This window comes from Talpa occidentalis, unplaced genomic scaffold (genome assembly GCF_014898055.3).
Source record: "Talpa occidentalis isolate TD23 unplaced genomic scaffold, MPIMG_talOcc4v2.1 talOcc4.14, whole genome shotgun sequence".
Lineage (NCBI taxonomy): Eukaryota > Metazoa > Chordata > Mammalia > Eulipotyphla > Talpidae > Talpa > Talpa occidentalis.
In genome coordinates, this window is record NW_023601433.1 from 85,905,553 (window position 1) to 85,933,230 (window position 27,678).

At 44.6% G+C, this 27,678-nt stretch overlaps 1 protein-coding gene and 1 pseudogene across 7 annotated transcripts; both read left to right on the plus strand.

The window, feature by feature from the left end:
- The first annotated feature begins 35 nt into the window (after nt 1-35).
- On the plus strand, nt 36-19,586 carry LOC119244997 (actin-related protein 2/3 complex subunit 3). 7 transcript variants are annotated; one of them, XM_054695352.1, is made up of 13 exons: nt 36-153; nt 2,447-2,555; nt 5,237-5,404; nt 6,450-6,574; nt 7,140-7,255; nt 7,391-7,487; nt 7,999-8,127; nt 12,103-12,202; nt 15,439-15,515; nt 17,012-17,080; nt 17,892-18,018; nt 18,641-18,735; nt 19,122-19,586. In XM_054695352.1, exons 2-13 carry the CDS (start codon nt 2,465-2,467, stop codon nt 19,182-19,184), a joined length of 1,257 nt encoding a protein of 418 aa, XP_054551327.1. In that variant the 5' UTR covers nt 36-153; nt 2,447-2,464; the 3' UTR covers nt 19,185-19,586. The 7 variants fall into 7 exon arrangements, with proteins under 7 accessions (XP_054551327.1, XP_054551324.1, XP_037367085.1 ...); XM_054695349.1 differs by lacking the exon at nt 36-153 and adding an exon at nt 397-498; XM_054695351.1 differs by lacking the exon at nt 36-153 and adding an exon at nt 682-814.
- Nucleotides 5,411-6,421, plus strand: LOC119244999 (60S ribosomal protein L39-like; annotated as a pseudogene).
- Nucleotides 19,587-27,678: the final 8,092 nt, after the last annotated feature.

Below are 27,678 nucleotides of genomic sequence, written 5' to 3' on the forward strand. Positions count from 1 at the left end.
GACGCTGCCCCCCGCGCGGCACCCGGGCCCTCGGCGAAGGTGCGCCCACTGTGCACCGCGACTGTCAACCGCAGGTTAAACGGTCCGCCGGCCCAGGCCCAAAAGGCGCCCGGCGCAGGGAAGCCGAGTCGGCCGTTAGCCGTTATCACCAAGGTAACGCGGCGTCGCTAGAGCCGCAAGCGCTGAACCGCCCACTACTTCTGCGCGCGCGCAAACACTCCGGCCTCCCTCCGCCGCGTTTCCGCAGGACGCGGTTCACACGGGATTTGGCCCGCGGGACGCTCCGTAGCCAGGGGTGTGGCCGAACGCGACGCGAAAGGGGAATTTGCGTTGCGATTGGCTCGCGCGCCCTGTTACCGGAACTCCGCGGGCGTCGCGCGGGGGCAGCGTGGCGGGCTGACTCGGAGCGGTTCGGCGCGCCCCGCCGCTGCGGGCGCCCGAGGGGTCGACATGCCTCGGTACGCGCAGCTGGTCATGGGACCCGCGGGCAGCGGGAAGGTGAGAGTGTGGCGGGGGGAGAAAACGTCGGAGTTCGGGAGCGGCGGGGGGCGCGGGGCTTAGGGGGGCCCGGCGGGTGCGTGCACCGGGCCCCTGAGATTCGGGGCAGCGCCCTTCTGCGTCCGGGCCCGGCGTCCTTTCTGTTACTTTGAAAGAAAAGTCATGATCGTGGCTAACGTTCGCGGTGCGCTTGCGCCCCGCGTCCTGCGCGGAGGGCCTCCGCTTCTTGCCGCAGCTGTCGTCTTGCTCTCAGCTCGCGCGGAAGGGGGGACGGAACCCCGAAAGGTTAAGTCCCTTGCCCGAGGTCACTCAACTGGTGAGTGACGGCCGGAATTTGAATCCGGGATCCAGCCCTGTCTCGCTCCCAAGAAGTTACAGGAGGGTCCCTGCATCACTGCTTCTCAGCGCTTGAGACGTGGGTTTCTGGGATTGGAGGCGATTTTATTTGTTTGCTTTTTTTTCTTATTTTAATATACAAATTCTTACTTATTTTTTGAAGAAATATCGACTTATAACGTGTAGATTTGAGGGTGTACAGCCCTTTACATCCTCGTCTGTATTTGCTACCTTATGTTTTCTGACATACTTCTGTCCTTCCTCCTGGCGATTTCAGTGGCTATAGGGGCCTGGCATTAATGAACCCTGAATCATATGTAGCAAGTTGCTACCTTTTCAGTTTTCCTTCCGTTTGCATTGGTGCTAGTATATCCGCAACACTTCTTTAATGCCCCGAGTCTTTTCAGAGAGCAGATCCTTTAGAATCAAACTTTTGGCAGGCAGTTGTATTCAGCTGGTGCCGAAAGAGTTTTGAAGCGTTTAGGTTTATGGTCACCTTCAGATTGTGATAAATATAACTTTTTGTTGTTGTTGTTTATAATAGGGATGCAGGGCCTCCCGTCGTGGCGTAGCGGTTGAGCGCTGGGTTGCGAAGCTGCCCGCAGCCTCTGCAGCACCGGTTCCATCCCCGGCTGCTCCCCAGCCACCGAAGGAGGGTCTCATATGGTGCGCAGACCTCTCCTGCCGCCCGCTGCTCCCCTCAGCAGTGTACTTCGGTCCTTCTGCCTGCTCTGCTCCCCGCTCTGGCTCTGGTGAAATCTCTCACCCTCCCGCGCTTCTGACTGTACCCAATGCTTGTATAAATAAATGAATAAATCTTTTTTTTTTAAGATTTTTATTTATTTATTTTATTTATTTATACAAGCACTGGGTACAGTCAGAAGCGCGGGAGGGTGAGAGAATTCACCAGAGCCAGAGCGGGGAGCAGAGCAGGCAGAAGGACCGAAGTACACTGCTGAGGGGAGCAGCGGGCGGCAGGAGAGGTCTGCACGCCATGCGGGACCCTCCTCCTGTGGTCGGGGAGCAGCCGGGGATCCAACCGGCGCTGCAGAGGCTGCGGGCAGCTTCGCAACCCAGCGCTCAACCGCTGCGCCACCAGGGAGGCCCAAATAAATAAATCTTTAAAAAAAAATAGAGATGCAGTTTTTTCTTGTAAACATATATTTTTTCTTTTCATTTCTCTCATTGTGGGCAGGCAGAGAGTGGCTTGTCCCTGCCCCTGCTCCTGGAGACTCTTGGCACAGCCACCTGCCCTGCTGAGCCAGTCATTCTTGCTTGTAAATTAAGGGAATGATGTTTGCAACATGCAAATATAGTAGATATGGTGACAGTATTGCTCAAACAACAGAAGTGTGGGAAACACTAGAATTTCTTTGAAGATGTTGTGTGGCCTCAGATCTTAAATTAACAAACACATTGTTCCCAGGCTTGACTGATTGTGGGTGCAGGAAATACCCATGTGACTAAGACATAGCTCCTATCTACCCAGAGCCTGTAGACTATTTGAGAAGATATGTAGGTGACTTGTCATTTAAAATGCTGTGTGCTGAGTCCTGGAGGTGCAGGGATTGCAGCCTGTGGCTCTGACCCCTCCTGCCTTGTCACATTGCAGAGCACCTACTGCGCCACCATGGTCCAGCATTGTGAAGCCCTCAACCGCTCTGTCCAGGTGGTCAACCTGGATCCAGCAGCAGAGCACTTCAACTACCCTGTGATGGCTGGTGAGTACAGAGCAGAGCCTGCCCCTCCTTCAGAAAAATGAGGGGTTGGGTAGGCAGTGAGTGCTGACTGCTCAGCCTGAAAGCTGAAAAACAGGGCCTCCCTGGTGGCTCAAGGAGTTGGGCACTGCACTGTGAAGCAGTCTGCGGCCTCTATAGCACGAGTTCGATCCCTGGCCAGCCAGGGAGAGACCCAATGGAGAGGCAGACCTCCCCTGTCTCGCCCGCTGCTCCCCTCAGCAGTATATTTCAGTCAGTCTGCCTGTTCTGTTCCCCACTGTCTCTGGTGAATCCTCAAACCCTTTGCATCTCTGGCCTGTACCTCAGCTCTTGTATGCATGGATAAATAAATCTTTAAAAAAAAAAAAAAAAAAAAAAGCTGAAAAACAGACCGGTCCCCTGCTTCAATGGTAAACAGCATGAGGCTGAGTGACATGAGACATCCACTCATGTTGTGTCGTGTGCGACAGTTTCCTTTCTTAGACATTAATGCAAAAATTAAGGCTGAGGAGTCTCCTTCCTCCATCACCACCTTCCCTTCTGCCTTTCTTGCTGACTTAGTCCTGCTATGGTGAATCGGGAATACTGCTGATCATTCCATAAGTGTTTGGGTTTTAATATTATATTAGTTTATCCATTCAAATGTCTGGAACACCTATTTTATGCTAGACACCTGGGTTATAACAGATCAAGACACACCCTCCTTGCCTTCCTTCCTGTCTCCTGCCTTCCAAGCTATAAACACACATCATAGCTTGAAATAAGCACTAGATATATAATATGGATTGTGGAGAAAGATTGACAACAGGCCGAATGTTTTAAGGAAGAGCCAGTGGTTGGGCAAGTTAGATACAGGTGTGAAGTTGTGGGACATGAGCACAGAGAAGTGACTGTTAGATTTGGGTCCTTGGAATTGATGGTGACTGACTAGTGATTCAGTGGAGCCGTAGGGAGTGAAGTGGGTTGCAGAGAGTTGAAGAATGAATTGGAGGTGGTTACATGGGGGTGCTGACAGGAGACAACGGGCTGAGGAAGTTTTTCTAGAAAAGAATCAGGGCAATGGGATGTTTACTGGAGGGGGGAGTGCCAAGGGGGGTTCTGTTTCAAGATTAAAGATGGTAATTCCCGTTATGAATGTATACTCAAGTGAATGGTCCAGTAAAAAGAGAGAAACTGAAGGTCCCGGAGAGTGGAAATAACTGTAGGAGTAATCCCAAGAATGAAAAAGGAGAGGGGCTCCCTAATAGGTGTGGAGGGTGTGTCTTTGCCAAGCGTGGGGTGTTTCTTCCATTGTAACAGGAAGGCAAGGTGGAAGGCACCAGCTCACACTGGTGATAGGAATATGGAAGTGCTTTTTTTTTTTTTTTTGAAGATTTATTTTTCATTTATACAAGAGCTGGGGTACAGGCCAGAGTCACAGGAAGGTGAGAGGATTCACCAGAGACAGTGGGGAGCAGAACTGAAACACACTGCTGAGGGGAACAGCGGGAGAGACAGGAGAGGTCTGCTCCGCCATGTGGGTCAGCTACCTGGCCAGGGATTGAACGTCAGGCTGTAGTAGTGGTGATAGCACTGAGATTTAACCTCTAGGCCACCAGGGATACCCTAAGAACAAGGTTTTATGAGAGACTAGAACCCCAAACACGAAAACTCCACAGGAAAAAAGGCTGGCTTTCTGTCTGTCTGTCTTTTTCTCTCTCTTGCAGACTTTGCTCTGCTCTGGATGCAAGTGACACACCACCACCTCCCCACCCCCATGATCACATCACTTCTGGTCTAAATGTCTTACTCACTGATTAGTACCCTTGAGTCATCAGAAGATTCATTTTATTGGCCCCACTTGGGTCAGCAGTTTATCCTTGAAAAAAGATGTAGGAAGATGTAAGTTTGAATGCAAACATAAAAGCCTACAGTGATGTTATAAATACTGATTTCAAAAAAGTAGTAGTAAAAGAGACCGGAATGTCTTCAGCCTCCACTATAGGTGATTAGTTGTGTTATCTCGTGTAGTCCTTATCCTTCTCCCCCACAATATGTGGCTTCCCTGCCACCCCAATTCCTTAACTAAGGAAAGTGAGTTTCAGAGAGCTTAAGTAGCTTTCCTAGGGTCATCCTGTTTAGAAATAGATTTTTTTTTCTTAGTTTGGGTTGCTTTAATTTGCTTTAGAATAGATAATGTATATTTACATGGTTCAAAATGCAAAAGGTACCGAATTGTAAGTGTGCAGGAAAATGTCTCTCTCCCAGCTCAATGGCAGGAGATTGACTCCCCTTCGTGGAAGCAGCCACTGTTGCCCATTTTGGGGGTGTCTTTCCATAGAAACTCTGCACACAAAGTCATATTTGTGTATTATTATGTATATAGTGAATCTTTTTCTCTTTTTAAAATACAAATCATAACTTTCTTACACAGAGTTCTGCACCTTACACTTAACAATATACCTGCGAGATTGTATTATATCAGTACCTAATGAATTCTCCTTTTTTATGGCTGCACAGGATTCCATTGCCTGGCTGTACAATAGTTGAATTAGTTCCTATGGACACTGCTATAGTGAATAACCATGTACAGAGATAATAACATGCATGTGAGTTGTTCATATATAATTGTTAATGATTACTGGTGAGGATAAGAGTTTTTGAATGGATATTTTTATGTTGTGGGCTTTGTCTATCCTTTTCAGATATCCGGGAACTGATTGAGGTAGATGACGTGATGGAGGACGATTCTCTGAGGTTTGGTCCCAATGGAGGATTGGTATTTTGCATGGAGTACTTTGCCAATAATTTTGACTGGTTAGAAAACTGCCTTGGCCATGTAGAAGACGACTACATCCTTTTTGACTGTCCAGGTAAACCAGCAGTTTAAGTGTGTCAGTTTACTTGCAGTCATGATCTTAGGAGAAAAAGCAGACCATATCTAACTCTGAGCCCTACTGCAGTAAGGTACAAGACTTTTTGGTTGGCGCTAATTCATTCATTGAATTAACTGCTAACCTGGCCAACTGGGAATACCATGGAGAGTCCGGCTGCTGTTAGCTCCCACAGTCAAGTGGGAATGCTAGACAGTAAAAACAAAAATCAGCCAAATGATTATTTGACATTCACTTGTGACAGGTGTCTTACATGCGTATCACGGCCATCATTTCGAAGGGCAGTTAGGGGAGGCTTCTGATCATATGGCCTCAAAGCTGGGTTATAGAGTGAAGGTGAAGGAAATCGTTCAGGCTGAGAGCATGGCATGCTGAAGGCCTTGAAGTGGGCGTCAGGAAGACCAGTAACCAGGGGGCACTGTAGTGAGGTGAGATTGACTAGGTCTGCTTTTTAAGCCAAATTGTGGGTTTTAGACTTGAGCCTCTCTCATGCCTTCCTTCTACCACCGGGCTGTGTGGTAAAAGGACATGTTTTCTCACAAGACTTTTAGGATCAGGCAATTCCTAGCCAAACAAAACAGAATCGTCCTATTCCCCAGTGGATTTGGTTGAAAACTGGTCATAAAATCAGGTGCAATTCCAGGAGGAGACACTGGAGAAAAAGCAGGCTGGACCTGTGAGAATCACAGGGAGATGCACATGTTTATGCTGTATCCAGGTCCGTAGTATCCACCATATCACTGAAAATGTCACTGGGTGGACATGTTTTCTCCTGCTATGCGCTTGTCCCTCGTGCTGTAATAAATATGTGTGCTCTTTGAGAAGAAAAAAGATTGCCATGGCAGCAGGACCTTAGGTTTTGTGACTGCTTTGAGAGGGAGTAAGACCCCTTGCAAACCTGAGTATATTCTAGGGATACTAGAGAGTGACAGCTTTTTTTTTCCTTAGCGGAAAAGTTTTTTCCTGAAATTGATGCTTTCACTTATCTCCTGTTTGTAACAGGTCTGTAATGTTCTTCACGTAGGTCAGATTGAACTGTACACTCACCTGCCCGTCATGAAACAGCTGGTGCAGCAATTGGAACAGTGGGAGTTCCGAGTCTGTGGCGTTTTTCTCGTTGATTCTCAGTTCATGGTGGAGTCATTCAAGGTTGGAGGCTAAATCTGTTGATTATTTTCAGTTGTGAGCACAAGTAGATGACAATCTCCTTTAATTTTTTGTAATTTTGGACACTTTACAAACTACTCCAGAGTTACTTAGTGGCCCTTACTACAATATTATGATAATGTATTTTTACTCAAAAATGGTAAATTGTGACTGAAGTAAAAAATGGTTAATTATATAGATTGTGGAGGAACAACTTACCAAGAAAAGGCAGATGTGTTTTATAGAACATCTTTTGTCTAGTTGATGAACTATCTAAAACAGACTATTTCTCAAATAACTCTTGAGGAATATTTGATGGAAAAGGGGATTAAAGATCATGTCTACAGTAAGATTTCTGATTACTGTAAATTAACTCTACCTCTCTCCTTGTCCTCACCTTTGGAAAACAAGAATCGACCATCTAATTATTGGACTCTTTTCTTTAATATTAGCATTTTTTTACTCAGGCCAGTTTTGTTCCAGTGAGGAGCAGAAACCTTTTAGTCAGAGACTAAGGAACTTTGTTGGCAAAGTGGATTCACCTTCCCTTTTCTGTTTCCTCCTCCAGTTTATTTCTGGCATCTTGGCAGCCCTGAGTGCGATGATATCTCTAGAGATTCCACAAGTGAACATCATGACAAAAATGGATCTACTGAGCAAGAAAGCTAAAAAGGAAATTGAGAAGTGAGTTCACTTCTTCTGTTACCATCAACTCTCAACTGCAGAGCCGAACCTTCCAAATTTTACTTAGATAGGAGGTTCTGTCAGTGTGTGAATCAAGTTTCTGGATTTATTCACCCAGCTTTCTCATTTTTAAAGGTTTCTGGATCCAGACATGTATTCTTTACTAGATGATTCTACAAATGACTTAAGAAGCAAAAAATTCAAAAAGTTGACTCAAGCCATTTGTGGACTGGTAAGCTGTTTATGTGTTTTTTGTTTTTTAATGACCTGGTCAGGTGTTTATCTGCATCCAGCCAGGGCATGCCTCCCCCGTCTCCACCCCCCCCCCCCAGTGTAGAAAGCACTGTCTATTCTGCTTTCCTTAGGAAGAGGCAGTGAGAAACTGATCTTCAGGGGTCAGCAGTTTTAATTAAAAGTGGTTGTTGGTGGCAGCTAATAAATTAAATGACGTATCTATTATTCTGACCCATCTGGGGAATTCAGAACTGCCTGGGCCCTTTTGAAATGTCCGGTGGTCTTTGAATTCAAATAAACACCTGTGAAATAGTGTCTAGTTAAGTAATAACCAACATTTTAGTAAGTTCTAGTAGAAAAATCAATCATGATGAGCTGTTCTCTGTCCCTCCTCCCCCCACAAATGGCTTTAATCAGGAATATAAATCATTACAAACTCAGTTCTAAATCAGAAATTGAGAGTTTTGTACACTTTCAGAATGAACCTTTCTGAAACTCTTAACTCGTAGGTTGATGACTACAGCATGGTTCGGTTTTTGCCTTATGACCAGTCAGATGAAGAGAGCATGAACATCGTGCTACAGCACATTGATTTCACCATTCAGTATGGGGAAGACTTGGAATTCAAAGAACCTAAGGTAATTTTTGATATTTGGCTTTTGGTACAAATGTTTGCCAGTCCTCACTGGCCTTCTGCATAATCACAGCATCTCCTTCAATTAACTTCCTAGTCACAGTAACCTGGACTTTCCTGGGTGATCTCTGAGATTGGCCTGTGCTCCCCAATTGGCATGAAGTGGACTCTACCTTTCACGAGGACAGGATGATTGAGTTAAGAGTCTTGGTAATTACAATGCAGGAATATATGCATAGAGAAGGTCAATTCTGATTGAATGTGCACTGCCTTCTCATGTCATTAGGGGACAGTCACGACAAGTTAGTTGACGAGGGTCATGAGTGTCAACTCAAGTAAGAAAAGCTTCTAATGATCTGGGTGGTAAATTAAAGAGGTTCTATCTGGAACATTCTATCCATCACATCTTATCACTATTAACCATTACCTATGAGCAACACCTGGAACCACTGCCCGATATTAGCACCGGAATGGATATTGCCCGAAAGACAGGTAAACCCATATGAAGTCTAACCAGGGGGGAAAAAATGGGTTTTCTATTTTGTGTTTCCTTTATGTCAGGAACATGAAGATGAATCATCTTCCATGTTTGATGAGTATTTTCAAGAGCGTCAGAATGAATGAAGAGTGTATTAAAAAGGAACTGTGTCTGTGTGAAGACCCATGACTGAGTCAGCAGAACACTCTTTGAAGTACACAGAGCTGGGAAGCTGCTTGTTTTATAAACAAAAATAATACTTGGCTGTTTGTCTGCAGCGGGCCTGAATCAAGGGTTGAGGTTTTCTGAAACTGCTGCTGCAATGGAATCTTAGTATTCTATTTTAACAACATCAATTTAGATTTTAAAAGTTGAAATCGCAATGAACGCTCATGGTTTTGTACATAATCTAAATTAGCACCTGTGGTCAGTTAAGACCGGTGTAACTTCATTTTGCGGTTTGATTTTTCTTTCTTTTTTCTTTTCTTTTTTTTTTTTTTAAGACATTTGAGGGTCAGGAGTAACTGTAACAGAATATACATATGTGTCTCCAAAGGCAAAAACCTGGAAGAATTCAGATAAGACCATACTTTATTTGTATCTTCCAGTTTTCCTACACTGAAGAGGTATTAGTTGTATCACTAAAAATTAAAAGTAACTTTATGTTGTAAGATATCTATGTGTGTGTTAGAGATGTAAATACAGAGGGAAGCACTAGCTTTTCATTACACTCTGGCTGGCATGAACTCGTGCGGTAGCTTGACAGCGCAGTCTTTAACCCCTGCGCCACCAGGGAGTCCCTGTTACCTCCATTTTCAAGTAAGGAAATGGGCGCCGTGAGGTAAAATTGCCGGGAATGACCGTGCTAGTAAATGGTGGAATCTGGATTCAAAGCTACGATCCACTTTCCCAACCTTAAGGAAGGGTCGCTGTAGAGAATGAAGCCCAAATCCCTTCTCCCTGTGTTTTCTTAAACTATGCTTAAAACCAGTGGCTTAGGTTCACTCATTACCCAACAAATATCTGGATGCTTACTATGCAGTATAAACAAAAAGGACAAAAATCTCTTTCACACTGCTAGGGAGGGACACCAAATGAAAACTGAACAATAAAAATCAGAATGAAGAGGGAGAGGAAGGGAGGCAGGGAGCGGCGTGGGGAATACTTTCCTGAAGAGGGGATCTTGGGGGGGTGAAACAAAGGAGTTGATTCACCCTGGGAATCTTAGGCCTAAGACGCGCCTCCATTTCACGCACGACGCACGCATGCGCGGCACTAGAGCCCGCCTAGTGCTCTGGCGGCCCGCGGGGCCGCGGCGGCAGGGCAGCAAGGCCGGAAGCGCTGCGCCCGCCCCTTCCGGCTCACTTCCGCCTACCCCGCCCGAGCCGCCAGGCGGAAGCGCCCGCTCGCCCCGACCAGCCCCTCGGCTAACACCAGGACGCCGCCAGAATGCCGGTAAGGGGGCTGCGCTGGGGTGAGGGAAGGAATTGGGGAGAGACGAGAGAAATCGTGTATTCGCCGGAAGAGGCGGGTCGAGGAGGCCAGCGAGGAAGTGGGGGGTCCGCGGGAAGAGAGGCGAGGGGGAGGGGGTCGGTTCTTGGCAGGTTGGGGCGACCGGGGGTGTCGGCCGGGAGGCGCGGTGGGGTGGGCAGGGCGCGAGGAGACCCGGCGCGTGTCTGGCAGGCCGCTCCAGCCCCTTCCGCCCCGTCTTCCTCAGTCCTGACCCCTCCTCGCCCTTCTGCATCCCCAGCTTGGGCAGGGTCCCCAAAGCCTCACTGGAGCCGCGAAGCCAAGGGCTGCACTTTTTATTTTTTAATTTTTCAAGTCCGGGGTCCAGCTTCTTCTTGCCTGCCCACTTCCTCTTCTGGGGGCGAGGACTTGTTCCGCCCGCTGCTTGTCGTCGGCTCCTCCCCTGTCACCCCGGCAGTGGTGGCCACCGCGAGCCGCAAGGTTTAGGGGCCCCAGAGTCCACGCAGTGTCTGCGCCTCGTTTCCAAATGTTCCTGTTTTCACGAACCTCAGAGTAGGAATGAAATTGACAGTGGTCTGGTTGCCCTTAATTTCGGCTGCCGGTGTGTGAAGTAGATTCATCGCCAGCCTGGTTTGCATTTTGCACATGAGAAAGGAGGTTCAGTGTTGTTCCTACAGCAAACATTACCGAGCACCTGCTCATGAAAAGCACTGTTAGGCAGTGAATAAGGCCAGTGAGGGCCTTTACCGTCTAAGGAGGAGGCAGTCAACAAACCTGTAAATGTAAACTAGGCGATAGTTTCAGAAAGTGACAGATGCTGGGTAATAGATGGATAACAAGACAGTAGCTGGCTAAGGGAGAAGCAGCCCACCCTTATATATTGGACTTAGACACACACACACACACACACACACCTGTATGAGATATATATCACATATATATGATAGGTATTTATGAACCCAGTAGCTATCATTTGACTCAATGTATGCCAAACAGACTCTGAGCTGTATACTTTATTTATAAATTATCACGTGTAGTCCTCACAGAGTGACCCTATGAAGTGATATGTTATTGTTCTCATTTTGCAGAGAAGAAAGCTGAGGCTTAGAAAGCCAGGGTTGCACACAGTGTAAAGCCAGATTTTAAGCCAGCATGCTAAGGTCTGCTTGATCCAGTTGCACTTAGAACGTCTTGGTCTTCCCTTCTGTTTACTTATTTAATAACTGCTTTTTCCATTAGCCTGAAAGTTCTTCAAGGGCAGGGATCACTGGTGTATACCACTGTATCATCTTGCTTTCCACTGAGAAGGTGCTTAGTAATTGTAGGGTGGGTAAATGAACATAAGAATGGAAACTGTTGTTTGAGAAAAAACCAGACATCTTGTAAAAAGCAGAACTAAGAAGCAGCATACAAATTGCTCTTATAAATGTGTTTATTTCTCCTCCTTTAACTCACATCTACCCACTAGAGGCAGTACATATCGCTTCACTTTACAAATTTGGAAACAGAGAGAACACAAGTGATGTCTACATCCAGTCTGGTTTAGCACCAGCTGGGAACTGGGTTCCCCTTATTTATATATGTTTGCTGATTTCTTACAGTGTAAATACCCCCACCAGTTACCAATGTCACTGAGCACAGAACTTGAAGAGATGCACAGTAGCTCCCCAATGTATTTCCCCCATAGATGCCAATAACAACCTTAAGAACATAGACAATAGAAATAATTTTTTTCAATAGGAGTAATGAGTTTGGAATATTTAGTTTTTAATATATAGTTTACTTAGTTGCAAGTTGATTTAATTTTTAATAACAGCTGTGTTCAGTAGCCAGCTTGCCTCACAATTCTTCATGAGTCTCCAGAGCCAACTCCATCATATCCTTGTCACATTTCCTCTGGGAATGGGTGGCCCTGAGCTGTGTACTTACATACTTAGTGTCGGGTGGGTTACTCTTTGATTTCATTTGGGAAACAAACTGGTCTTCCCCACTGATATTTGCTCTCTTTCATTTCCATATTCTTACCTACAGGCTTATCACTCTTCTCTCATGGACCCCGAAACCAGACTGATTGGCAACATGGCACTTTTGCCTATCAGGAGTCAGTTCAAAGGACCTGCCCCTAGAGAGAGTAAGTCAAAGGCCCTTTCCGATATTTTGAATGTATTTATTATTTTACATTTTAAAAAGGGGGAAAGAAGACTTTTAAACAGACATCAGTGGGCAGAAAGAGGTGCCTGTGAAAGGGACAGGTTTGTTGGAAGAGATGCCTGCATAGACCCAGGCAGACAGTTTTTGGATGAAAACTGCTATTTTTGGATGTGCGTTAGTGTGATATAGTACCAGGCAATCCTCTGACATCAAAATAGGAAAAGTTTTAGCTCAATCCTCTGCCTCAAATTACTATGCATTTTCTACTTCTTGGTGGATATTGTATTCTAGACCTTTCAAGATCCTTGGTGTATGTTGCACCTAATAGGAAACTGGATTATTGCTGCTAATACCTCTAGGATATTTTATTTTTAAAGGGTTGTTTTTTTTTGTTTTTTTGTTTTTTGCATAGACGAACTGGGGTGTAGACCAGAGGTGTGGGGGAGGAAATGGGAGGATAGGTGAGAGGATTCACCAGAGACAGAATGGGGAGTAGAACAGGCGGATCTACTGAAATACACTGCTGAGGGGAGCAGCAGGCAAGGCAGGAGAGGTTTGCTGAACCATATGTGGATTAGCTCCCTGGCCAGGGATCAAACTCAGGTCGAAGTAGGGATAGCCCTGAGACTTAACCTCTAGGCCACCCGGGAGGCCATCTAGGATATTTTATTGACAGGGAAGGGGAGATGTTCGTAATTTTCAACACTGTTCCTATCAGTATCAATTCTTTCAAACTGATGGAATGCTACTCCTTTCTCTGTGGTCAAGCTGCAAAAGAGAAAATATTTTAACCTCTTTACTGTCTAAATCTACTTTACCCATTCTGCAGGATCTTAACTTTAGCAATACCACCTACTAAGGGTTATGTGTCCTACATATTGTTACTCATTTCTTTGCTTTTCTGAATTTTACATCTTTGCTCTCTTTCTAAGTAGTCACTCCCCCCCCGACCCCACCCCACATTTTGCACTCAAGAGAAAGCCTCATTCTTTTCAGAGACTATCTTAGACTCTTCTGCCACATTCTGAGATGTCGGCCAGCTGTGTCATTTGTACCCAGAAAGGGTTTGGCACCGAGTTACATTCATGATTTCTGAGACCAAGGTCATAATTGCCAATTCTGTAATGACCCCATCTCCGTTTCTCTGCCAGACTATTTAATTTCATGTCTTCTTGATTTAATTTGTTTTCAACACCATTTGAAAGCCCAGTAAACTTAATAAATTTAGTCACTACAGTCTGTACTTGATTCTGAGATGAAGAAAAGGCACAGATGGAAACAGACCAACCTGAAAAGAAGAAAAATAATGGAATTGCAGTGCAAAAGAAAAACAAGAATCAGCTTTGGCCCAGACTTTTCTTGATAAATATCCCATTGAGGTCATTACAAAGCACCATATTGTGCATCAGGAGAAGTGATTGATCAAGGATGGAATGAATCTAATTATCACCCTTGCAGTTCTTATGCCCGAGTGGGCGAACGGGACTCTCTGAACTCAGATCCTCCTGGTTTCTCTAAACAAGGAATGACTTCTTGTTCTTCCCAGGAAGCTGGGTTAGAGCTGAATTGGAATTATGAAGGGCTGGAAGCCTATTCTGTGAGCTAAATCGTTAGCATTAGTCAAATGAGTGCGTTTACATCCAACTACTATCTTCTGGACATCTCTTTTCACGTGACAAGCACTCCTCTGGGTTCTGAGTCCTTTAACTCCACCACACCTGACAGCATTCCGTTTAGAACTAGCTGGGTTTTATAATTGTTACTGAATTCTCAGAGGAAGTTTCCTTTATGCAGATAAGAAAATAGATGGCAAGGGATACAAGGCTAGAGTTAGAATTCTGTGGAAACTCTCTTTCAGGGCAATGAGTGAGAATAAGACAAGCCAGTCATAGAGCAGTAGAGCTCCAGGGCTCCTTTGCGTCTCTGGGAGAAAGATAGCAGTTGTGGACAAGAAATATAAATAACTGCCTCTGCATTGCTGAAACCAGCTGCCGGATATCAGGACCCTGGGATTTTGACCTTTTTAAAATTAAAAAAAGGACAACAAAAAATCACCAAGGAAATTGTATAATGAGATCCGTCTTTGTCACAGCAGTGTTTCTGGCTTTTCTCAGCCTCAGGCTACATAGAACAGCTTGTACAAGTATATTTTAAGTCATAATTTTTATAAAAAAGACATGTGTGAACCCCGTTGTGTTCCAAGATGACAACTGAGTTTTCCCCTTAAACTATAATAAGCTGGGGCCTCCCTTGTGGCGCAGGGGTTAAGACGCAACCTGTGAAGCTCACCACAGCCACTACAGCACAAGTTCTATCCCCGGTCAGGGAGGTGAGCCACATGGTGCAGCAGATGTCTCCGGACACGCCTGCTGCTCCCCTCAGCAGTGTATTTCAGTCTGTCTGCCTGTTCTGTTCCCCACTCTGTCTCTGGCGAATCCTTTCACCCCCCTCAAAACTCTGGCCTGTTCTTGTATGTATAAGTAAATAAATCTTAAAAAAAAAACTATAATAAGCTAATTCAAATAAAATTATATGCGTACTTATTTTTAAAAATTGTTTTTATTGAAGTTTATTTGTATCTGCTTATTTTTATAAATGAATGTCTGGAGCAGTGTTCACCAAATGTTAATAGCAATTATTTCTGGCTACTAAGATTTTAGGGTGACAATTAAAAAATTTTTAATTGGTATTAAAAAACTGGTATTGATTCATCTTTCTAATCTAAGTGTTTATTATACAAACAATAGAACTATAAGAATAAAATATTTGTCTCAAAATTGTTTCTAAAGACATTTATATTTCACTAGTCTCATTTTAATCAACTCCAGAACTCCTGACTATTGAGCTTGGTTTTTTTGTTTTTAAGTGTTGTATTTTTTTAAAGATTTATTTATTTATGCATACAAGAGCTGGGGTACAGGCCAGAGGTGTGGGGGGTGAGAGGATTTACCAGAGTCAGAGTGAGGGAACAGAACAGGCAGATTGACTGAAGTACAATGCTGAGGGGAGCAGCAGGTGAGTCAGGAGAGGTCTGCTGTGCCATATGGGTTGCTCTCTGGCAGGGCAGAGGATCAAACTTATCTTGCAGAGGCTGCGGACAGCTTCATAGGTTGTGTCTTAGTGTCTTAACACCTTGCACCACCAGGGAGGCCCTTAAGTGTTACGTTTTGTATATGACTAATTTTCTCTGCCCTCTTCCTTTTCTGTCCTGCTTAGCAAAAGATACAGATATTGTGGATGAAGCCATCTATTACTTCAAAGCCAATGTCTTCTTCAAAAACTATGAAATTAAGGTAAAGAACAGAGATCTTAACACCTGAGTTTTCTGATGGGGCTAGTACCTGCCTGGCAATGAGGGTTGTTAAGAGGAGTACCTAAATGAAATGACATTGTGTGATTTTTTTTTTTTTTTTTTTTTTTTTTTAAATTCAGGACAGGGCCTCACATTCACCTCTGTATAAATAGCTTCTCGTTTTTCCTCCAGTCTACACCAGGCATTGGGGAACCATAGCCTGAGAGCCAAATCTGCCCCGCTGTGCCTTTTGCCTCTTTGTAAAAGTTTTATTAGAACACGGTCACATGCATTTGTGTACATGTGGTCTCCGCTTGCTTTCAGGCCACAGAGCTGGGCTCAGCTGTTGCAACAAACACTCTGTGGCCTGCAAAGTCTAGAGTCCTTGCTCTCTGGTCCTTTACAGAGGGAGTTTGCCAGCCTTGCTCTAGACACTTTTTAAATTCAATGTTAATCAAGCACCTGCTATGCACCAGTCCAAAACTAAAAAATCCTCTGTGCTAACTTTTTTTACATCTAATTCTGTTTCCTGGACCTAAATGAAGAAATAAAGAACAGTCGGTAACCTTGATCCTCCCCTCAGCCAACTCTTTGATCCTTCTGCTCTTAGTTCTTTTGGGGAAGAAGGTCAAGCGAAAGGAGGCAGGAAGGTGGCAGAAAAAAAGAGGAGTAAGTGGGGGGGTTGGAGGGGGAGCAGTTTACCAGGCTCCTGTTACAAGTGAGTTAAAAGCCATGTCAATAGTTTCTTGATGAAATTCTGGAATACGGAATTTCAGCTTCTCCTTGCCAAATTTTGACCCTTTGCAATCAAACAGGATGTGAAATCTCTATCTGTAGGCTCTTGTCCTACACATTGTAGTCTAAACCTTCTGTGCTGGTAGCAGAGTTTTCTGCATCTGTTGTGTAATAATTATAATTCTAGCACATTTCATTTTCTCGATCTCAGGAACAGGAATCCGTATAGTTTGTTTTTTTTTTAATCACCACTGCTTTGTCTTCTCCATGCTCTCCTCTTGGTTAGGCCCCGAGTTGGGCTTCTGCAGCTTTTCAAGAACAAGTTACATGTGAAATATTTGCTTCCTCCTTTGGAGTAATGATGTGTCTGTTCTCGGCAGAGATCCTGAAGTGAAAGGATTTTTAAAACTGAGCCAACCATATGGTGCGCCTCAGGCTCCCAGGCAGCTTTGTTAACTCGCCTTCCTACACAAAGCGAGGGCAAGGGCATTGGCACAGCTCCTCGGGCGGGAACCAGAGCAAGGGGCAAGGAAAACAAAAGTAGCCGAAGCTGATGGGTCCCTCAGGAGCAGACAGGGCCTTGGGAAGACGCCTATTTGGAGAAAGGGAATTTTTGATGCCGCAGTAACACCACCATCACTTTTCATTTGATAATCAAAGATTGAGTCCATGTGCACAGAACTGTTTTCATTGCACTTCATTGCATATAATTAGTATGTTTTGATCAGGATTGATTTTCAATTTTGTTCTCTTTTCCCCTAGAATGAAGCTGATAGGACCTTGATATATATCACTCTCTATATTTCTGAGTGTCTAAAGAAACTCCAAAAGGTAATTCAACTTGAATGATCATCTATCAGGAAAATAAACTCTTAATAAGTATTTACCTCTTAGCCATCTGGGCTTATGGAGACTTTCAGGACAAGTACAGAATATGTCCTCTGACTGAGAGCATGGATTTCAGAAGAAATCTCTAGACTAACAGGGTAGTTACTAATGAGGAATAAGTGGAGTGGTGTTTTCAGGCTTTGCATGTATTCCCGCCCCCCAAATTGCTGTTGACCCCCAAAATTGCTGCTAAGCTCTTGGCTTAAAGAGGAGTTTGTAACCCAAGATGCAAGGGTGCATCAGGGGCGCATCAACTTGAGTGGGAAAAAGACAACTTTTGTCACTAGCCTGGAACTGAAATTTAGTTTTTGCCTCAGTTGAGACCTAGGGACAACCCACAGTGGTATTAGCAACACCTGTAGCTTTTTCTCCAGTAGAGACACTACATTTTCCTACCACATTTAGAGGTGAAGATATTTTGGAAGTTGTTTACACTCCTTACTACTTCAGAATATAGTTCTTAGGCCCACTGCTGGATCTCATGACTCAATGTATTCATCTAGAAACAATTATAATATAACTATCACAAATTTGATATTTTACTATTTTAATTCTATTTCATTGTAATTGGTTTCTTTATTGATTCAATATATTTTATTTATTTACAACATTCTGAGAAGGGGGTCCACAGGCATCACCAGGTTGCAAAAGGCACAACAAATATATGAATAATCTCAGCTGTTGCTAGTTTGAAAAACTGCAAATTGAATATTCTTTTCTTTATAAAATAAGTGTTTTTTTTTTTTTTTTTTAGTGCAATTCCAGAAGCCAAGGTGAGAAAGAAATGTACACGCTGGGAATCACGAATTTCCCCATTCCCGGAGAGCCTGGGTTTCCACTAAATGCAATTTATGCCAAACCTGCCAACAAACAGGAGGATGGTAAGAATAGGGTCTCTGCCTCTTTTTCCGTGGCACAAGATCTGCTCCACTTGACTTCTTATCTGCTTTCTTCCTTGCTGTGACTGGCGTTAAGTGGAGAGTGGAATCATTAGCACGTACTAGTCACTCTCACAAAACAGATACGCCAGCAGCAGGTGCGACGTGGAGAATCTTGTGGACCAAAATGAATGTAGCTGTAAAGCTGCCTGGCCTATTCTCTTTTTTTTTTAAGGATTTAGTTGTATTTATTTATGCATACAAGAACTGGAGTGTAGGCCAGAGGTATGGGGGGGCAGCGAGAGGATTTACCACAGACAGAGTGGGGATCAGAACAGATGGATCTACTGAAATTGGATACACTGCTGAGGGGAGGGGCAGGCGAGACAGGAGAGGTCTGCTACGCCATGGGGGCCAGGTCCCTGGCCAGGGATCGAACTCAGGTGGCAGTGGCTGGTGATAGAGCCGAAACTTTAACAGGGGACCCTGGTCTATTTTTTACTCTGTTCAAATGTATGGAAATGTGTTGCCAAAGTCAGTGGCCAGACCAGCAACTGGGCAGTTGGGGTGCAGGGTTCACATTAGTTTTTTTTTTTTTAATAAGCGTTGTACCTCCTTTATTTAGAAGTGATGAGGGCCTACTTACAGCAGCTGAGGCAAGAGACCGGATTGAGACTCTGCGAGAAGGTTTTTGACCCACAGAATGATAAACCCAGCAAGGTGAGACCTCTTCTTTGCCTTACCTTTTATCCTGCAGCCACCATTAAACACACTTAGGTCTCCACGGCAATACTTTTGAGCTTCTGCACAGTAGTACTGCTTAACATCGAGTGTGCGCCTGGTCCATAGTTCACCAAAACACACTGACTAGTGACTCACGAAATCCAAAGTTGGGGTTGTACGTTCTTATGTCTAGGAACTGTAAACCTACAGGACAGGTTCTTTGTGTGAGGTATCTTGAACATGTTACATTTATTTTGTCATACTTGTGGGGCTCCCAGACTAATACTAAACTTTGTTATTAAGTAAACTCCTATTCTGACCTTACTTGAACTTGCACGGTGATTTGACCACCCTGTTCATTCTGTTTTGTCCCCCCTTGTCAGTGGTGGACTTGCTTTGTGAAGAGACAGTTCATGAACAAGAGCCTTTCAGGCCCTGGACAGTAAAGCCAGCCCAGCAGACACCGTCTCGTCAGCCATGGACAGCGCTTTACAGCAAGATGTACACAGTTCTTTGCATTTATATCTTGGAGTTTTATACAGAAGGAGAAGTGAACTTGTCTTTTCTTGAAAAGCTCTCTATCAACTGCCTGTTCTGTTCCCCACTTTGTCTCTGGTGAATCCTCTCACCCCCTGCATCTCTGGCCTATATCCCATTAGTTGTATGCATAAATAAATAAATCTTAAAAAAAAAAAAGAAAAAAGAAAAGCTCTCCATCAGCAATTTGGGTGGGGGTTGAGTGAGGGGAAGATGGGATATCAGACTGATATGAAATTTTCAGACTTGTTACCCTGAATGAGCATAATTGACAATAAAGAAATTTATAATGTTCCATGTCAGAGAAACTTCATTGCTTATCTTTGACATTCCTTTAAAAATATATTTTTTTAAAAAAAAATTTTTTTTTAATAGAGGCATATTTTATTTATTTGTTTGTTTGTTTTGTTTATACATGCACTGGGTACAGTCAGAAGCGCGGGAGGGTGAGAGAATTCACCAGAGCCAGAGCGGGGAGCAGAGCAGGCAGAAGGACCGAAGCACACTGCTGAGGGGAGCAGCGGGCGGCAGGAGAGGTCTGCGCGCCACGTGGGGCCCTCCTCCAGTGGCCGGGGAGCACCGGGGATCGAACCGGCGCCGCAGAGGCCGCGGGCAGCTTCGCAACCCAACGCTCAACCGCTGTGCCACCTGGGAGGCCCTCCTTTAAAAATATTTTGAGGTAATCCTCATCCTTTAAAAATATACCAGTCAGTGGTTTTTAGTGTATACACAAGATTTTGCAACCATTGCTATTGCAGAAGATTTTCAGCACCACAAAAGAAAAAATACACCTGTACTCTTCAGCAGTCACACCCCACACACCCACACTGCTCTCCAGCACCCTCTTAGTCCACCATTCTCACCCATTTCACGCAACTGCCACCCCCTGGCAATCCTGATCCACTTTCTATGGATTTGCCTATTTCTGGACATTCACATAAATATGATCATACAGCGTGTGGCCTTTTGTGTTACAACAAATATCTGTGTTTCATTCCTTTCTTTTTTATGGACTGTGGTAGAATATACATAACCCTTACCATTGTAGCCATTGACACTCACAGTCCTGGGGAACTGTTACCACTGTATTTCCTAAACTTTCATTACCCCAAAGGGAAGCGCCATCAAAGCCCTGCTAACACCTGGAAACCTGGATTCCACTTCCAGTCTTCAAATTTGTTCCTGGCACCTGCTGTAAGTGGAGTCAAACCATATTTGTCCTTTTGTGTTTGGCTTCTTAGCATATTATCCTCAAGGTTCGTTTGTGTTATATCCTAAATCAGTACTTCATTCCTCTTTATGACTAAATAATATGGCATTGTATGGACAGACCCATGTTGTTTATCCACGGTCTGCTGGGTGGTTTTCACAATTTGGTTATGAAGTGTTGCCAAGAACATTCATGTACAAAGTTTTGTATGGACCTATGTTTCCATTTCTCTGGGTTATATACCTAACAATGGAATTGCTGAGTCATATGGTAACACTAAATTTAACTTCCTGAGAACTGCCAGACCTTTTTCCACAGCAGCTGCTTCATTTTGCATTCCCACCAGCAATTTATGAGGGTTCTAATTTCTTCATCTCCTCACCACCACTGATTGTTTATAGCATCCTGTTGAGTGTGAAGCGTATCTCATTGTGGTTTGGATTTGTATTTCCTTAATAACTAATCACCAGGAGCCTCTTTTCCTGTGGATATTGGCCATTTGTGTATCTTCTTTGAAGAAATGTTTACTCATTCTTGGCCTATTTTTTTACTTGAACTGTTTGTCTTTTTGTGGTTGAATTGTAGAAGTTCTTTATAACTTGAATACTATACCTTTTCAGATACATGACTTACAGAAATGTTGCCCCTCTTTTAAAAAATTATTTACTTCCTTTAAAATAATTTACTTCCCCAGAACTGGGTGTAGGCCAGAGGGGTGGGGGGTGGGGGGAGAGTGAGAGGATTCACCAGAGGCCAAGTGGGGAGCAGAATAGGCAGATCTACTGAAAAACACTGCTCAGGGGAGCAGGGGGCAAGACAGGAGTGGTCTGCTGCGCCATGTGGGTCAGCTCCCTGGGCAGGGATGGAACTCAGGCCATAAAGGTATTAGTCCTGAGACTTAACCACTAGCCCTCCCAGGGGTCGCTAATTATTTCCTGAGTGTATCCTTTGAAGCCCATAAATTAATAATTCTGGTAAAGTCTTGTCCATTTGTCTAATTTTTCCTTTTGGAGTCAGAGAAACCATCTTCTATCCAAAATGTCAGTTTACAGCTATTATTCCTAAGCATCTTCAGCAGTCAGCTCTCGCATGTAGGACTGCATTAACTTTTGTAGAGTAAGGAAGGTAGTATCCAGCCTGACTCCTTGGCATGTGGCTCTCCATCTGTCTCAGCACCCTTTGTTGAAAGATGCTACTGCACTCTCGTTGCTACCTTGTCAACAATCATTTGACCATAAACTATGGGTTCATTTCTGGACACTCTTGTCTGTCCTTAGGTGATATTCACTTTTCTACCTGACCAATTTTTAACAGTTAAGAGATTTTCATTATTTAGCTGACAGAGTTAGCTATTCTGTGAGTTTCCTCCAGAGACTTACAGGACCCCATGTTTTTGGAATGTTTAGTTTATAACTCAGATATTTTAAAAGTACCTTGAGTCCTCTGGACAGTTATTGCACTACTACCTCTAGCACACCTTCACTGGTTTGGCTTTTATTTTATTTTTTTTTAAGTTTCCACAGTATTGCAATATTTCACACAATATATTGTCATTAATTTTTTTTTAAGATTTTATTTATATATACAAGAGCTGGGGTACAGGCCAGATGCGCGGGAGGGTAAGAGGATTCACCAGAGACAGAGTGGGGAGCAGAACAGGCAGATCTTTTGAAATACACTGCTCAGGGGAGCAGCGGGCGAGACAGGAGCTGTCTGCCACGCCACGTGGGACCCTCCCCAGCCGGCCGGGATAGAACCGGTGCTGCAGAGGCTGCAAGCAGCTTCACAGTGCGGCACTCAACCGCCTGCGCCACCAGGGAAGCCCTGGCTTTTATTTTTAAGACAGTTGTTTCAGTATGTGTGTTGGGATTGCATTTGGTGACAAACTCAGGAAATCCAATTCAGAGTGCCTTGGGGTTTTATCTTCCCAATCTGGAAGTAGCTCCAGAATGGAGCAGCCATTTGAGCTTGTCCTGGGGACCTACGCACCCCTCTCCTCTGTCGATGGCCTCATCCCCATCTTTTCTGATGCTCTTGTACTTCTGGGCTGCGTAGGAAGTGGGGGAGAGAAAGAGGGCCAAGGGGCATACTAGCTGAGTGACACCTCACATACCCTAGCCAGAAATCCCACCCAGCGACTTGCACTGTGTCTTGTTGGCCTCTAGCTATGAGAGTCTGAAAAGAAAAAAATTTTAACAAAGCATGTTGCTACTCTGATTGCTTGTCCTGTGCTACTAATTAGAAGCAGAAATAAGGTTAAAATTCTGTTAAAACTAGAGCTCGTGGTGTCACTTGGTCAACCAGAGTAGTTCCCTTTGGGTTTTATGAGTTACTATGTAATTTTAATGTTTGAGTTAAAGGCTCTGGAGAATCTGTTCAATAAAGGTTGGAATTATGGACTAAGTGCCACATTTCACTTACCTAAGAGGGTGGGTATATAAAAACTTCCTCCATAGCTACACAAAGGACAGTCTTGAAGCCAAAAGAGTGTTGTTGTTGGGTTGGGTTTTTGTTTTGTAATTAAAATTCTTATCTAAAATCAGATTCTGGGTGTTTGGATTGGAACTTCTGTTACAGTCTCAGAGACACGCCAGGAAGAAGGAAATGGTGATTCACATCAAGATTAAAGGTTTGTTCCGAACAAATGCTTTGATTTGTTTTCTTAATTGTGGAGCCTTTTGTGACAGAAACTGACTCACTAAGGTGCCTGTTCCCTTAGTGCCAGCAGGGGGAGCACAGCCAGCAGAAGTGGAAAACCTGGCTTCTGACACATTTTCTGTGGGTGCTGTATAATGTCAGGAGTTTTGTATTTTAATGTACCTGAGTGAAGTTTCCCAAAGGATTTAGAATAAGTTAGATATGAAGTAAAGTATAATGGATTTGAAAACAAAGCTTTACTCAACATGCTAGGCTGACATTAAGACCATTATTGCAAGGTAGGATTTTTATTTTTATTTTTTTTACAAAGTTTTTTTTGTTGTTGTTGTATTTTTTTAAAAGATTTATTTGTTTTTTATTTATTATTTATTTATACAAGCACTGGGGACAGTCAGAAGCGCGGGAGGGTGAGAGAATTTACCAGAGCCAGAGCGGGGAGCAGAGCAGGCAGAAGGACCGAAGTACACTGCTGAGGGGAGCAGCGGGCGGCAGGAGAGGTCTGTGCGCCATGTGGGACCCTCCTCTGGTGGCCGGGGAGCAGCCGGGGATCGAACCGGTGCTGCAGAGGCTGCGGGCAGCTTTGCAACCCAGCGCTCAACCGCTGCGCCACTGGGGAGGCCTTGTTGTTGTATTTTTAAGATTTATTTATTTATTCATACAAGCACTGGGTACAATCAGAAGCACGGGAGGGAGAGAGAGTTCACCAGAGTCAGAGCAGGGAACAGAACAGGCAGACTGATGAAATACACTGCTGAGGGGAGCAGTGGGCATTGCAGGAGAGGTCTGCACGCCATGTGGGACCCTCCCCGACTGCCGGGGATTGAACCGGTCCTGCAGAGGCTCAGCCCAGCGCTCAACCGCTGCGCCACCAGGGTAGGCCCGCAAGGTAGGATTTTTAAAGGATGGCAATTTAGTAATTACCAGGTTTTTCTTTTTTTGTCTTTCAAAAAACGGCATCAAATTTTTACATATTCATTCTGTTTGATCCAGCAACTCAACCTTAAGTGTGATGCTGAAATGCACATGCACACACCTGGAAGTAATTATTTTGTTTTTAAATAGAGACCTGGATATGTTACGGTACACCCGTAAAATGAAATATGATGTAGCCATTAAAAATAATAAGGGACTCCCTATCTATCTTGTCATGGAAAGATCCCTTCAGATACATGGTTAAGTAGACAGAAAGTTGAGGACAGTATTAAATAAACATACTTCAGGAAAGACAGAGACCCACTACCACTATTAACAGTGATTATCTACTAATCTGTAATTGCAGAGCAATTACCAATACTTGTATGTTCTAACAATACGTAATTATCATTCAGAAGATAGGTGTCATGTTAACTATGGGGGAGGAACACAGTACTTTTTAAGAAAAGGTTGATAGAAAATCAAATTTCAGAAAATACATTTACCAAAACCAGCTGTTAAGCATCCTGTTCATGTTTATTATGTTAATATGCTGCTAACTGCTGTTGTGCAGAAAATGTACAGTGTGTGTGTAGGGTAAGGTAAAAGTATCAGGCTTTTCTGCCCTCCCGCCATTAGGATGGATGACGGAACCCTGCGGTCCTGAATGCATGCCTGATGGCGGGCACCTGGAGTAGGGTGTGGGCATAGGTAGATGGGATTCACCTGGGCTAAGACTGGACTTTTTTTTTTTTTTTAAAGATTTATTTATTTATTTATTTACTTATACAAGCACTGTGTACAGTAATAAGCGCAGGAGGGTGAGGGAATTCACCAGAGTAAGAGCAGAGAGCAGAGTAGGCAGACTGACGAAGTACACTGCTGAGGGGAGCAGCGGGTGGAAGGAGAGGTCTGCGCACCATGTGGGACCCTCACCTGGTGGCCGGGGATCGAACCGGTGCTGCAGAGGCTACAGGCAGCTTCGCAACCCAGTGCTCAACTGCTGCAGCACCGGGAAGACCCAAGACTGGGCTTTTAAGGGCGGTGTCACGGGGACGCCAGCAGGAGCAGAGAAACCGAGAGAGAAGCAGAGCCATGAGAAGAGCAGAGAGAACATGAGAGAACGCCGGAGAGCCCAGAGTGAAGACTTGCTGGGGGCTGGGAGGCCTGCCAGCCTCCCGGCCCCCCAGTGCCCCTGCCTGCCGTATCCCTGGTAATCCCAATAAAAGCCTGCAAAAGCCACTGAGGGCTCCAGGACGCTCTCCTCCTTCACCCCATCTGCATAGAATCGTAGAAAACCTGCTCAGTGGCCTGTCCTGCCCTTACAATGTGGAAATACCTAAGCAAGATTGTAGGGTAAGGAAAAATGTCAGGCTTTTCTGCCCTCCCGCCATCAGGATAGATGATGGATCCTTGCGGTCCTGAATGCATGCCTGACTGCGGGCACCTGGAATAGGGTGTGGGCATAGGTAGATGGGATTCACCTGGGCTAAGACTGGGCTTTTAAGGGCGGCGTCACGGGGACGCCAGCAAAAGCCGAGAGAAGCAAGAGAAGCAGAAGCTGAGAGAAGGTCAGAGAGCCCAGAGTGAAGACCTGCTGGGGGCTGGGGGACCTGCCAGCCTACCGGTCCCCCAACGCCCCTGCCTGCCGTGTACCTGGTAATCCCAATAAAAGCCTGCAAAAAGCCACTGAGGACTCTGACTCCGCCTTTACCCGGTCTGCTGGATCACAGAAAACCTGCTCAGTGTCCATTTCCTGGCCCTACAAAGATTTATGAGTCATTCTATTCTGCATTTTTTGTTTCTCCAAAGTTATTAGTAGACCTAAGACCTTAATAAAGTTTGGCGCTGTGTCTAGAAAGGGATGCGTAACACTCTTATACCAAAAGCCATTTGGTTCGTTTTTCCCCTTCATTTTTGTTTATAGAAGTTTGGAAAACCATTCCATTAGGAGAGTGTAATTTTAGAGCCACATGTGTTCTGTGTTGATTTTGAGATAAATCATTCATCATGATTTTCCACTTTGCTTTGACACTGCAGCTCCAGTTTACAGGTGGCCTGGCGGTATGCTAAACACAACATTTTCCCATCCTGTTTAACCCACGCAAGAACCTTTGCAGCAGATAACAAGTACTCAACTACCGCCTTTCCAGATGAAGAAGCTGAGACCCACGGAAATGAGATAACTTGCCTAAATTCACACCTGGAAGTTAAACCTAAGTCTTTCTGAATCCAGGCTTGGCCCATGCTGCCATTATAAGATGGCCCCTTTGCTACAATTTTGAGTAATGGATTCGGGCAAAAAGATGGGGATATTGCTCTGCAGGTGTACTATGCCAGCTACTGGAAGGATGTAGGAGAAATGTAAATGTGTATTCTCTTCTCTAGGACCTTCACCATCTGATGAGAGGCTTGTATAAGAAGACAGAAACCAAGAAACGCAGAAAGAGGCTAATATGACTGCCCAGAGCTGTAGAAACTCAGAGAAAAAGGCTCTTATTGGGCTGTTATAGCTGAGGTTGGCTGGAGAAGATAGTGACAATCACGCAAAGTGAGTCAGAAAAGTGAGTCCAGTGGAGCAGGCTAGATGAGAAGGGGTAGACTGGCCAGTTCGGGACCTGAGCAAGCCTGGCCTGGAGGAAAGGTCAATGCAAAGAACAGGCTGGGATGAAGCTGGCAATGAGTGACACCTCACGGTTCTGAGAACCAGGGTCGAACTTAGAACTTTATTATTTTTTTTAAAGATTTATTTATTTATTTATACAAGAACCGGGGTACAGGTCAGATCCGCGGGAGTGTGAGAGGATTCACCCGAGACAGAGCAGGGAGCAGAACAGGCAGACTGACGAAATACACTGCTGAGGAGGGCAGCAGGCGAGACAGGAGAGGTCTGCCGGGCCATGTGGGACCCTAACCGGCGGGCCGGGATCGAACCAGCGATGCAGAGGCTGCGGACAGCTTCACAGCGCTGTGCTCAACCGACTGCGTCACCAGGGGAGGCCCGAACTTAGAACTTTAAACTGTATTTTATTAGTCAGGCAAGGACGAGACAATCCTCACACTCCCATTCTACTTTCCCCATTACCCTGAGAACCGACCCGTGCAACCAATGCTTTTCCTGCCTTTTTTGATTCCCAAGTTATTCCAGTTTCTGTGTGTGATGTTCATGCTTTTCTAAAAGCACCTGTAATGAGATTCAATTCATACATAATTCACCCATTTAAAGAATAAAATTCAATGGCCATTAGCATGTTGCATTATTAGTTTTTACATATTTTCCATGGTGAATGCATTCACTCCACACACAATGTAAAACTATCACCACTGTTTCCAAAATAGTGGTTTTTCATTACCCCAAACAGAAACTCTGTCCCTATTAAACAAAACTCCCATCCTCCTCCTCCAACTCCACTCATCTACTTTCTGAGTTTGCCTGTTCCATTTCTTCAAAGGGGAACCTTGCAACACTTGTCCTTTTGCTACTGACCTTGACTTAGCATAATGTTCTGGGTGTTCGTTCATGTGACTTGTCTCAGAACTTCATTCCTCTTTATTTATTTTAAAAATTTATTTATTTATACAAGCACTGGGTACAGTCAGAAGCGCGGGAGGGTGAGAGAACT